The 13850-nt window shown below is 41.7% G+C and overlaps 1 protein-coding gene across 2 annotated transcripts; it reads right to left on the reverse strand.

The window, feature by feature from the left end:
• Positions 1-230: 230 nt before the first annotated feature.
• Positions 231-11202, reverse strand: MRPS33 (mitochondrial ribosomal protein S33). 2 transcript variants are annotated; one of them, XM_029234492.1, is made up of 3 exons: positions 11158-11202; positions 6161-6402; positions 231-2747 (listed from the first exon to the last, which is right to left on the reverse strand). In XM_029234492.1, exons 2-3 carry the CDS (start codon positions 6373-6375, stop codon positions 2642-2644), a joined length of 321 nt encoding a protein of 106 aa, XP_029090325.1. In that variant the 5' UTR covers positions 6376-6402; positions 11158-11202; the 3' UTR covers positions 231-2641. The 2 variants fall into 2 exon arrangements, with proteins under 2 accessions (XP_029090325.1, XP_029090326.1); XM_029234493.1 differs by lacking the exon at positions 11158-11202 and adding an exon at positions 8067-8079.
• Between the last annotated feature and the right edge of the window lie 2648 nt (positions 11203-13850).

Below are 13850 nucleotides of genomic sequence, written 5' to 3' on the forward strand. Positions count from 1 at the left end.
ACAAACAAAAAAATGGTCATGAAGAACCTAGGGGCAAGATGGGAACAAAGACGCAGACCTACTAGAGAATGGACCTGAGGACACAGGGAGGGGGAAGGGTAAGCTGGGACAAAGTGAGAGAGGCATGGACATATATATGCTACCAAACGTAAAATAGCTAGTGGGAAGCAGCCGCATAGCACAGGGAGATCAGCTCGGTGCCTTGTGACCACCTGGAGGGGTGGGATAGGGAGGGTGGGAGACGCAAGAGGGAAGAGATATGGGGATATATGTATATGTATAATGGATTCACTCTGTTATAAAGCAGAAACTAACACACCATTGTAAAGCAATTATACTCCAATAAAGATGTTAAAAAAAAAAGAATTGACTCGTCCCGCTCATCCTCTACTTTCCATCTGGTCCACTGTTCAGTACAGGCTGTCTTGAACTGCACAGTGTTTACTGTATCAGTTGGTTTTAGGGTACAGCTGATGTACAAATGCATTTTAGCTTTAGTTCCTAATTTTCAGCATGGAGCAGCGCCACACTGACCTGCTGCCGAGTGTCTACAGCTTCCCTATCAAACAGTGCTAAGGCTCCTTGGAGGCTCGGGGCCCATCAGAGAACCAACACACAGATTTCTGCCTTGTTTTGTGACTCAGGATAGCTGTTGGGATCTAAAGCAGTTATGGTCTTTAAAGTATCAACCTAATGCTCCTAAGTTCCTCTTACAGTTAGTCTTTCTCCCAGAGGTGGAGATGGCATGATTCAGAACCTCCATTTAGCTACACTGGATCCAGGCTACAAGCCTGTTTCTCAGCCCAGTGTCCTGGGGCCCATCCACCCACCAGGCTCAGCTGCATTGGCCAAGAGTAACAGTGCATCTGCACGTTTCCGAGCAAATCCCCAAGATCTTGTCGATACTTTACAACAAACACACACATGCTCATTCACACGGTCTTAAGGACTAAGGCTATTTATCTGTGTCCTCTAAAATTAGCATGTGCCAGGCATGTGGCAGGTGCTCGGGAAAGAGTTCTAACTGGATTCTCAGCCTTCTGCTGGCATTCACATCTATCAGATGGAATTACCCACTTTTAGTTTTTATTTTTACCAACAACTGTAATGTAGGCCCTAGCTATACCATCTGGATTAGGCCTCTTTAAAAATACCATTTATCTAAAGCATGTGCAGCAGGATTCCTACTAGTTCAGGAATTATTCACGGGGCAGTTATTGCCAATACTTCCAGCGTTGGAGGGAAAGAAAAGTATAGTTGGAGTAGTTGCTGCACGTGCTCCCGCCTGTGTGCTTCGCTCTCTTCCTGAGAGAGGTAGGAACGAGGTTAAAGGTACTTCACTTGGCACAACAATGTGCATATAGTTAGCACTTCTGTACTGTGCACTTAAAAATCGTTAGGATGGTGAATTTTATGATTTTACCACAATAAAAACAAAGTACTTAAAAAAATTTCCTTGATGGTGCTAGAGATCTTCAGAATTCTTGGAAAAAAAAGAAAAATCAGAGAAGCCCTTGCAACCTCATTGGAAACTCACTGCTAGAATAGAACACAATGAGCATCGAGCTCCTCAACTGTATACAACTCACCTCTCATAGAAATAACGTCTTACACACTTTGATCTCTGGTTAAGTTGGTTAAGTCCAACCTTTTTCACAGAACTTGCAAAGCCCTTCACAGTCTGGCCTTTGTCTATTTCATTATGACTAACCCATACTAGTTAGTGGTCGTTTTTCCAATTCCTTGAACGGGACAATTTCTTCTTACCTTAGGGCTTTGCAAATGGCGTTCTCTGTGCCTCAAACGCTTTTCCACCATTTTTCTTCTGCCTAACTCTAATTTATTCTTCTGAGCCCCGCTTAAATATCATCTCTTCAGGGACGCCTTCTTTAAAATACCTAATGAGGTTTGGGCCCCTTGCTATCTTTGTGGATCGATCCATCGATCCATCCACACTCTCACAGAAGTCTGGTCTAGATTTTTCCTTTGTAGCATGTAATACAATTGTATTTATGTAATTATGTAATATTAGGTTCTCCCTCAGGACTGAAAGTTCCACAAGGTACGGACGGTTTGTTGCAAACCACTGTATTACCCAGGCTCTGGTAGCCTGTATACAGCAGGTACCCAATGCTCTCTTAACAGACGCAGCCTTTTATCCCACAAATTTATCTTACAGATATTCTCAAAGGAGTAGGTGGAGAGGCACATGAAGTTTGTGAGCTTGGTGGTGGAGACAGTAGCTGAACAGCCAGAGAGATGAAAGAGCTTAGGGCTGGCTAAGTGGGGAAGCAAGAAGGGAGTAACGAGGGTGTTCATTTAATGAGTTTCCCCTCCACTCCGCCAACATCCCATCCCCTCCCAAACAAGTCATTCAATAGTAATCATGCACTCATTTCTCTGGGGAATAAGGTAAACTTCAGATTACAGAACCAAGGTAAACAATGTTGCAGAATTAAAATGTGTTCAAGAAACCAGTCACAATTCAACTGCATCAGACTTCAGCACGGAGATGACTGTATTCCTCTGAATAATCTTCAACTTAGGAAGCTTGTACTCCTCCAATATGTGAAGGGACAATAAATACACTTCGTCCTGCTCTTGGTTGCTGAGGGAGAAGTCCTCCCGTGATGGCCCAACACTATTTCCTTTTTGCTGCTCTCTTCCCTTCTCCTTTCCTTGGTTTCCCCTTTCCACGAAGCTTCTTCAGACGCCGCTGCTCATCCTTAAAGTCCTGATGCTCATCTCTGAAAAGAGAAAGAAAAAAAAAGTAGCCAGTATTTTTATCAGACTGGAGAAGTACACCAATCTAGAATGTTCTCTTAGGTGGTTCTGGTTATCAAGCTTTGACTTCTACAGGGCGCATGCTCAGCTTGGTGAACAGAAAGGACAGGGAACCCCCGACATACAGATGGGCTGTGTTCCCAAAGTTCATTTCTAGGTCAGTTTTCCCTCACAGAAACAATGCTACCAACAGCTTAATTACCAAACCCGCCCATGTAAACCTAGGTAACTAGGATACAACACTAATAATTGCCCCAAATTTCCCTGTAACACTAAGACTAAACACTGAAGGGGGCAGAAAGTGGGTGTAAGCTTCAACAGCTACACGAGACCCTGAGGGGCCCAGGGATTAGCACCTGCTACAAAGGGGAAAGGTCTGGAGGAAACTGCCCTGATGGCAGTGGATGATTCACACAAAAAGGCTGCCAGGGAAAGTCTCAGGCAGAAGGAAGCCGGATCAACAGACAGATCCTCCAGGGGTCAAGGCAGCCAGGACTGTCTGTACATACGAATGAAGACTGCCTGTACTGTATAAAAATATCTGCATTCTAAGATCAAATACGGTCAGTATTCTTGGGGGACTGGCTCTAGGACCCCCCCCAGATACCGAAATCCACTGATGCTCAAGTCCCTTACGTAAAACAGCATAGTATTTGCATATTCTACACACATCCTCCTGAATATTTAAAATCATCTCTACATTACTTATAACACCTAATACAATGTAAATGCTATATAAATAGTTGCCAGGTGTGTGGCAAATTCAAGTTTTGCTTTTTGGAACTTTCTGGAATTTTTTTTTTTTAATATTTTTGATCCATGGTCGGTTGAATCCGCAGATATGCAACCTGCGGATATAGAGGCCCTCAAACAGTATAGTGTTTAAATATGTAAGCTGTGGAACCCATCTGACCCTGGGTTCAAGTCACAGCTCCACCATTCAGTAGCTGTGTGACCTTGGATAAGGAATCTTCCCTCCCTGCCCCTTGGTCTCCTCACCTGTAAAAGGGTGGATAATGGTGTACCAATTAAATGTAAGAGAGGGGTTTGCTGGGCCCAATTTTTAACTCCCTAGGCTGTTTTACTTTATTTTTTTATTTTGGCCGTGCCATGTGGTCTGTGGGATCTTAGTCCCCCAACCGCATTGAACCCGGGCCCTTAGCAGTGAAAGCTCAGAGTCTTAACCACTACACTGCCAGGGAATTCCCCCTAGGCTGTTTTAAAATAGATCAGTTTTATAGGGTATGATGTTTCATTCCATGAACATGATAGATACAACAGACCTCTTAGGGATCAGCTATGACTGCCCCCCATTTAAGTCATTCTCAAAAACAGAGTAATTCTTCTGAAATATAAGTCAGATCATGTCACTCCTGTTTACAACCCGGCAAACCGCTCCCCGTTTTACTCAGCCCCCTGCACAATCCACCTCCTGTCCCACTGTTCTCCCCTCAGCCTGTGCAGCCCCTGGAACAGAGGAGGAACATTCCAACTCAAGGCCTTTGCTCTGCTCTTGTCTCTGCCTTGCAAGCTCTTCCCTGGGTCCCACCTGGCTCACTGACCACCCTCAAGTCTCTGCTTAAGCCTCATCTTCTCCATGAGGCTAACCCTGACTGTCCTGTTTAATACTGTGCCCTGTCCTCTCCCCGCCCACTGAGTGCCCGGTCAGCACTCTTGATCCTGCTCAGCAGGCTCTACTGTTTTTCTTCCCTGTAGCACATTCAACTTTGTAACACACCACATAATTTACTTATTTAATATGTTTCCCCCTCCTCCTTCCCTCACCACCCCCTGCAACCTTTCCCGACAACCTCCTCCAGAGAGCAAGCGACAAAGGCAGGGGTCTTTGTCTCTGCTGATGGACCAGCCCAAGCACCTGCTTGGCTGAATGAGTCACTGTTTTTGAGAACCTGCTTCCCTCCCTGTTTTGTAGGTCTCTGAGTAAGATTTTCTTCATTGAAGACTGTCTAGTTTCATCCTGCCTGACCTCCCAGGAGGCCTTGTGTTAGAGGCACCATTTACCATAACTAGTGGCTAAATATGAAAATAATTGTGCTTTTCCATGGATAACTAAATGCTAAGTATTTTTTCTCTGTCCCCAAAGATAGTTAAGGCTTTATTTTTCAAACAAATGGAGAGTAGCAGCAAACAAGTAAATTAAAATAACTGAATGTATTTAATTTGGTTATGGGTTAAGATTTTCTACTGAGGACATCTACCTTCCAATATTTTATTTGGGGTAAGAATAAAATTAATTTTTATTTTTTGAGCTGAGACTAATGGCAAGGGAGATAATCCCAAAAGCAATTCCAGAAATTCAAAATACGTCATGGACTATCATCTCTAGTAATATATTAACTAAGAAAATCTATTCTATTTTGTTCATTGCTATTCCCCTTATGCCCATCTTAAGTGCCTGTACATGGAAGGTACTTAAAAAAAAATCTATTGGATAAATGAATGTACCAATCTGTAGTTATCTGGAATGAACTATTAATTTTATTATATTAGCGCAAACAGTCCCAAATTAATGTTTGTATTGTTGCCCTAAGACAAGTCCAATTAAAACTTGTTAAATTGAAAAAAAAAAAAGTAGGCATTTTAACTTTATACAATTATGTACTGTTTAAATTCTTTTATAATGAGCATGTATTTGTTTGGTAACTAAGACATTTTTTTAAAGAAAATGGTCACATGGGTATTTGATCTTTTTTCTTTCTAGAGCAGTATATCATCTTAAGCACCCACTTCCGACACATACACAAACATACAAATGCATGGTGGAAAGAGCCTGCTACTCTTACTATTACATATTATTATCCTATTATAATGTTGATTACATATTACTCTTAAAGGTAAACTACAGCTTATTTAGACCAAATTAGTATACCAAAAAGGGTACCAACAAAAAGTGTCCAAAGAGGGTGAAAGGAAATAAGAAATCCTACAAAACTGCCATCAGGAAAGGAAGGAGGCTCCCCCTCACCAGTTAGGAAGCAGGGACTCTTTTCATCTGACCAACAAGAATGTGCTCAGTGTTTAGACCAGTTTTCCTCTGCATCCATTGAGTGCTCTTAGATTAATGACTAATTTAACATCTCACTATAGCTCAGTATCTAGTCAATGTTAGTCACATTTTAGACATAATTAAATTATGTCTTCCAATAAGTACATGTTTCCTTTTTTTTTTAAAGTATATTCATTATGGATATTTTGAAAGCTTTCCCCTCCCACAACTGTACCTTTTGAACTACCTGAGCACTATTATAAGAACCACAAAACTATAAAGATAGAAAGGCTAATTTTTTCCTTTTCTGATCTACTAAACAAATTTCTTATAGGTTACTCTTCGTGTGTGTTTTTTTTTTGTCATTACCTGTAGAGTCCAAGAAAACGTAGTGTCCCCATGAGTGCAAAATAAGTGTTGTGATTAGGATACCAGTCATAAGTCTCCTTCCTCTTGGCCAAAGGCTGCTCGCTGAACAGCTTCACCACTTTCATGGATTTGGAATCAGCAGGCCTGGCAACTTCACCAAACAGCCGGGCGCTCAGACGACTCATGCGCAAGGCATATTCTGAAAGTGACGACATTTCTTGCACAGCAAGGAGCAAGAGTCCCTATAGAGAATGAGAAGAAAGATAAACAGGTTAGTGCAAGAAATTCCCAGATTATCGAATGAACAGTTTACAAAGTGAAAACACGGCAAGCCACATGTGAATCAGTTCACATCTTTGGCAGGACGTGCCTTGGCACTGAGAAATATCCACAGTCCAAGTGGCTATTTCCTTTGCATGCTTTACATGTTTTGCATCTTTTTTTTTTTTTTTGCGGTATGCGGGCCTCTCACTGTTGTGGCCTCTCCCATTGCGGAGCACAGGCTCCGGACGCGCAGGCTCAGCGGCCATGGCTCACGAGCCCAGCCGCTCCGCGCGCAGCATGTGGGATCCTCCCAGACCGGGGCACGAAGCCGTATCCCCTGCATCGGCAGGCGTACTCTCAACCACTGCGCCACCAGGGAAGCCCCTTTTTGCATCTTTTACATTTGGTGTTCACACACTATTACGCCCCAGCTGTACTGCCTCTTTTACAATGAACGATTTTATGACTCAATAGGTTATTTACTGAGAGTCAGCTTACCTATTTGTAGGCTAGATGAGGACAGGGAAACAAGTTATCCTACCACAGCATTGTTATTATACCTTCAGAAAACACCTACCTCAGCAATCTGCATAATAAATATGCTGACTGCTTGCCACCTAAAGGTTTAATCATGGTGGAGAAATAATTATGCTGTTGTCTTTATTATCAGCCCTTTGAATGCTGTTCTCCTCAAGGGCTCCAGATGGCTCTAAGAACAGCTAATGAGTTATGAGGTCATTTAGCCTCCAGGTTGCCGGATTGAATTCTGCCTAGAGACCGAGAGCCAGCTGGGAAAAACAAAGATAGTAGTCTTATAGGAATTAACTCAACGGCTCAAAAGATTCATTTTATTCCTGAACAAAAGGCATTTATGAATTGTGATGTTACTTGCCTTATCTTCCATTTTATATATTCTGCTTTAATGAAAATTAGCTAAATTCTTATTAGCTGAAAACAGTAACTTTTTCTTCAGAGGCATAGAATGTTGAAATAGTATAAGAATGATATCTGTAATATGCAGAAATTATAGGTACTATATATCGAAGATTATATAGGTGATACATAAAAATCAAGAACATTCACAGGTACTACAGCCAATATTTTATAATAACTGTAAATGGAGTGTTACCTTTAAAAATTGTGAATCACTATATGGTACACTTGTAACATATAATATTGTACACTAACTATACTTCAATTTAAAAAAAAGCATTTGAGAGTTCCTTATCTGAAAAAAAACAAAAAAACAAAGAATGTTGCTGGTGGAATAACACTCATTCCATTCTAGTTCAAATGTAAGGGTACCTGTTGGCAGAATATGCTAATTTACATGAAATTTTTATAGTGAGATGTGAGTCTTTGCTGACTAAGACAGTATCCCGGGGGGCAGTTCAGCTGGGATGAAAAGGAGTTGATCTCCAAATAGAAAAAAGGCATAAACCTATCTTGAAAAACCAAGAGAAGAAATATATTAAAAAACCCTCCTAAACAGGAATGCTGCCAAGTTAATTTCAAAACTGCTCTGGCAATTTAAATATCCAGTATTTAAATTAAAGATTTTTTCATGTCCATTCCAAGATCCATTCAAAGAGCAGAGGATGACCTCAAACCAATTTCAGAATGTCAGTCTCAAACCATTTACCTTCTGAACACCAACCGAGCAATCTTGGGCCAATAGCGCCACCTGAAGGCCAGCAGTGGGAGAACTGTCCAAGATCTCTCCCCTCCAACCTGGGATCTGTGCAAACCTTACTTACTCCTTCTTTTTCCTTTCAGCACTCAGTTCTAGGATTCCTTTCTCTCCCAACTCTTGCTCCATTATGTGGATGGGGATGGACTGGGGTTGTCAGAGATGTATAATTTCATCAATGAGAAAAAAAGTCATTAACAGTTAATGTATAAAGAGAAAACAGTCAGTGCTATAAACCTCTAAAGGCCTTGCAAATTACCAGAAGCTGCCTTCAGAAGCTACAAATTTTCCTTGCATGCATTATCTTTTGTCTTCTTTCCACCTTTAAGGTTATCTTTTTCCGAAACATCAGACAAAAAAACTTAAAAACAAAAGGTTTCTTAATCAACTTTTCTTTGTTTTGCTTAATTACCATTATGGCATCAGAACAGATTTCTGTTGCCATTGCACAATATTTCCAGGATCAGTTATTTGTAAGGTGGTCTAGGAACTATCATTTTGCTACAAAATTTTCACGAAAATATGTTCTGAACACCAAATCATTTTATTTTATTTGCGGTACGCGGGCCTCTCACTGTTGCGGCCTCTCCCATTGCGGAGCACAGGCTCCGGACGCGCAGGCTCAGCGGCCATGGCTCACGGGCCCAGCCGCTCCGCGGCATGTGGGATCTTCCCGGACTGGGGCACGAACCCGTGTCCCCTGCATCGGCAGGCGGACTCTCAACCACTGCGCCACCAGGGAAGCCCCAAATCATTTTATTTTTAAATGAAGAGGCAGCATGGAATCCTGAGGCCTAGGTTTGAGTACTGGCTCTGCCACTCATCAACTGGGTTATTTTGAACAATTACCTATCCTCTCTAAATATGAGTTTCCTTTTCGAAAAACAAAGCTTGAAGGACCATGTGAGAAACAAGACAGTGGCACTGAATCAATGGTAAACTAAAAAAAGAGAAAAGGAAAAACCTGAACATGCTTGGTGTTCATACGTTCTATACAGACACATTTGTTTATTCCTTGTCCTCATTTAATCATGTAAAAAAGCATATGCATACTCCATGTAGTTGAACCTGCACCTCCCTGGAATGGTATCCTCACTTATAGACACTGACAGCCAGAGAAACATAGACGAGGGGACCAGCAGCTTGGTAACCTGACAGGTAGTAAGGAGGGAGGGACTCACTAGGACAGTGGTCACGGAAGCCTTCCCAGGATGCTAAGTTATCTCTATACCCACCATGGAATGTAGCAAAGTACTGGGACACATAGCTTGTAAATAAGGTCTCATTAGAATCCAGTGGAAATGGTCATATCACAAAATCCAAGTCCTAAAACTTTTATGATGGAGAAAGAGAATAAGCCTCTCCAAACCTGAATCCTTTACTAGAAACAAAGAAACACTCGCTAAATAGAAGCAAACTGAAAATGGCTATGACAATTGCCAATTACTGCTTTGTAGTCTCTTAACAGAGCACAGACCTGTATGCTTCTGATGAAGTACAGCATAGGAGCTTGGTAAACCTTTCTGTTACATAAACTAAAACAGCTCACAAGTTCTGCTGTCCATAAATATTGGTCCTGAGACTGGCAAACTGCCACTCTATTAGCTTTACATTTTTTTAAAGATTGGAAAGCCTTATCTAGGATTTTTCAGGACCCTGGTATGCCCCTTTACAGAAACTTTCAACTTTATCTTAAAAAAACCATGATGACCGTGTGAAAGACATTAAGGTAAAAGGCAAAAAAATTAGATTTTTATTCACATGAAGCTATTCTAAGGGATAGAGAATAGTCACTTAAAATATCAAATTTTCTTTAAATGTGAACTAAAGAAAACAGTGTCATGAAGAAAAATTACCTGGACTTGAAAATGCTAAGCAAAAACAAATTACTGAAATGTGCCGGAGCAAAACATGTTAAACCCATAGGAGAAAATATCCATCTCTTTACTTTAGCATAAAAGGCTAAGTTTCTCTGATCGTTCTGATAGGTCTGATGCATTTAAAAGGTCAGGTTTATACAGTAACTGGCTTTGGATTAGGTTTGCCTTTTTTCTTTGAAAAGTGCAGATAATGTGCAGGAGTTCTTAACCTGGGTAACCCTCCGTGTGGTGAATCCCCGGGGGGGAACTTTAAAAGTGAATGCTGAAATGTGTGTGTGTGTGTGTGTTTGTAAATTCTGCTGGGGAGGGAGGTTTCTCAAAAACCACGGGTTAGTGGAGAGCGCCAGCTCTGGAGTAGAAAAGCTGGTTGGAATCTTGCCTCTGCACTTTAATAAACATATCGTGTTTGCAGTAGTATGTATTCTTTGCCTTCGTTTTCTCATCTACTACAGGACAGTTGTACTATCTCACTGAATTATGAGGCTGACGTGCGAAACTCATGGCCCAGGGCCTGCCCTAATAGTTATAGTTATCAGGCCTCAAGGAACTCACACAATGTGCACACGTGTTTCACAGAAAAACAATCTAGACACAGCGCTTTTTTTTTAAAGCCCAGTACCGCTTATTTTACTGGGCCGCAGAGGCACGAACGGCTCTGAATGGATGTCAAGCTTTACTCAGTTCAACAAGAACACCCCCAACCTCCTCCAACTGCCTGGATCACGCCTGCCTGTGATGGAAGCAACAGTGTCAAGTCAAGCGACGTTTGAATCGGTAGGGCATTTCGCTAATATTTTTCTTAAATATCATTCAATCATACTTTTCTGAAGCTAGTAACAAAACTAATCTGCACCCCCAGCCCCACAAAGCTAAGGCCAACTGATGAGCAGAGAAACCGAGCCTTGAATGCTGCCTAAACAGGAAGAGAGTAACTGCGCCGGAGAGGAAACTAGGCTAGCGTCCTTCGTTTGGTAAATCACCCAAGTTACGCAGGAGAAGGCCAAGTTGTTTGGGGGAGACCTGTGAAACCTCCGAGCTGTTTAATGAAATTGTCTCGTCCTATTCCTGGCGACTTTACAAGGTTGGAGACCTCCACAGGGTCTCTGCAGCCATTGCCCATAACTCACTACGTGCCCCCCCCCAACAGTCACCTACAGACTTACCTACTCGCAAGCCTCCTCTGCCGCGTGCCCCTTTCCCGGAAGGCCCGCCCCCCAGTTCCAGCCGGAGACTTCAGCGGGGAGCAGTAGAGAAACGGAAGTTTGGCGGCTAGAGTGGAGCATTAGTGAGAGACCCGGAACTCCTACCGTCTGACCTGGCGCCTGCGCAGTGAGACGAGCGCCTCCAGGTGAGCGGAGGACTGACGGAACGCAGGTTCAGGGGCGAGAGGCCTGGCTTTCATGAACGTCCTGCAGGGTTCGCTAACTCTATTTTGTTGGAAATGGCTATAGTGCTGACCCCCACCCCCCAACCTCTGAAGCAGTGTTTATGCGTGTGCCATGTGGTGGAGAATGAAATGCATTTTTTGTTTTTTCTTTTCCTCCTTCCACTTTCTTTCTGCGTGATTTCTTTTTTCATCCAGCTTAGGCCTTGACGTGCTCCAAGTGCATTGCTTAACTTTAGGGGCTGAAGAAACTTCTGACTTATCAGGGGTGCCATTCCCCTCCCTCCCACCGATCTACTCATCTCTAACAGTCAATTAGTATCGCTTCCCGGAGGCCATTCTTGATACCCCTTTGCTGGATTAGGGGAACTATTTGGAGTGCTCTGTGTTTCTCTACCCCACTGGCCTGGAAGCTTCTTCAGGGAGTAGGGATGGGGTATTTATCTGACTCCTCAGTAGTTATCTAGACCCCGCTTGACAGAAGAAACACTGTATTTTACTCCATAAGAGATCTGCTCTCAAGCAAGCCATATAGGCATTGGCTGAAGCATTTGTTGAATATTTAATAGTTCAGCTGAGAACACTTCTTATTTTCTGAGCATTTTTCAAGGCCTGTCATAAATACTCTAAAATGTACCCCGGAATTAAGGTAAATCAGTGGTGAGCTATATTCCTAGAGGGTATTCTATTGACACCCTCTTCCCTCCTATAGAATTTTGTTTTATTAACTTAGGTTTTGATATCTTATCAATATATGCTATAGAATTTGTTTTTATCAAGTTAAGTTTTGATATGTTATCAACCTATGATATAATTAGTAGCCTTGTTAACTTGGGTCTGGCTTAAGAACTTGACACAGGGTGTAATGAGTATAGCATGCATAGCTCAGTCCAAAAGAAATATCCTGGGTAGGAATTTCACCTTGTCTTGGCTTGTTTTTATCTAATAGCCACTGAATCACATAAACAAGGAGACTTCATTTGAATACTGGCTGTTAGAAAGTTTAAAGCCAAATTTGCTGTGGACTCATGGCAGGAACTATTATATGTATATTTGCATAAACAAATATAAACCTTGTTGTTGGCTCTGTTTTGCATATATATCTTTGGTTTTTCCCTTTTCGCCTATTTATTATTTGTGTTATCAGGATGTTTTGTGAATCTCTGTAAGCTACCATAACTCTTTCTTAAAATATAGCAAGGCATAGAGAGTCACAGATGGCTGTGTACTATGGGGCACTTTGTACCTTGTCTCTTATTAAGCCAATTTCATAGGGCTTTTACTAGTTTCGGAGCCTGCTATAACAAAATACCACAAACTTGGTGGCTGAAAACATCAGAACTTTATTGTCTCACAGTTCTGGAGGCCGGAAGTCCAAAATCAGTATCAATGGGCCCAAATCAAGGTGTTGGCAAGACCACACTCCTTCCAGAGGCTCTGGGGTAGAATAATTTCTTTCACTCTTCCAGCTTCTGGTGGTTGCTGGCATTCACTGACTTATGGCCACATTATTCCAATCTTCAAGGCCAGAATCTTCAAATATCTCTCTGCCTCCTCTTTACATCACCTTCTCCTCGATGTGTATCAGATCTCCTACTGCCTTCCTCTTATAGGGTTATGTGTAATTGCATTTAGGGCCCACAGGATAATCCCAGATGATCTCCCTATCTCAAGATTCTTAATTTATTCATATCTGCCAGGGCCCTTGTCACATATATAGTAGGATTTACACGTTCCAGGGATTAGGACTGATAACCTTGGGGGACATTTTCCTGTCTACCACAGACTTGGAAACAGCAAGTCTATGATATTGGCCTATAAAAACTGTTACTGACCAATGGGGAAGTTTAAATATTACGGTGGGCAAACTAATGTAACAGAATAAAATTTAACCTCCTGTGGATATTAACTTCCAGACCTTGGCTTATCCACTTGTACCTCCAAGCTAAAGCTTCCTTAAGGACACTTGTTATAGTCAGAGATTGCCTTATATATTTCTATTTTCTACAGCCCAGTGTTTTAAATTTGTGGGTTATGAATCGTTGGTTGTGAAATCAATTTAGTGGGTTGTGAACAGCATTAAAAGACATTAGAATAGGAAGTATCAGAGTGCATCACATGTAGTGAGGGTAATTATTGTTTCATGAAACAGTATGTTTATGTGTATTGGATCATGATGTAAAATATACTGCTCACTCTGAGTTGTGGTAAAATGGAAAACCTCTGCTGTAAGCAAATTCATGCTTCATCGTACTCAGTGGCAAATGTTTCTTGCTATTTGAGCAGGAATTAAAGCTCACATCAATTCAAGTTCTTATCGTGTGGAATAGTCCACGGGGCAGGTGCATACCTACTCCTTGAAGTAAATTAATCTATAGAGCCCTTATACTCTTTCCTAGTGTTGTGTAAGTTCTTCTTTCCTTCTTCTGCATTTACAATAGTTCTTTTCTAACTTTACAAAAGAAAGGTATA

Source organism: Monodon monoceros, unplaced genomic scaffold (assembly GCF_005190385.1).
Source record: "Monodon monoceros isolate NGI ecotype Baffin Bay Population unplaced genomic scaffold, NGI_Narwhal_1 Super_Scaffold_2, whole genome shotgun sequence".
NCBI lineage: Eukaryota > Metazoa > Chordata > Mammalia > Artiodactyla > Monodontidae > Monodon > Monodon monoceros.

Coding starts and splice junctions, on each gene's coding strand:
- MRPS33 (XM_029234492.1), bottom strand. CDS start 6,375: ATGTCGTCACTTTCAGAATATGCCTTGCGCATGAGTCGTCTGAGCGCC. Junction 2,748..6,160: donor CGTTTTCTTGGACTCTACAG/GTAATGACAAAA, acceptor TTCTCTTTTCAG/AGATGAGCATCAGGACTTTA.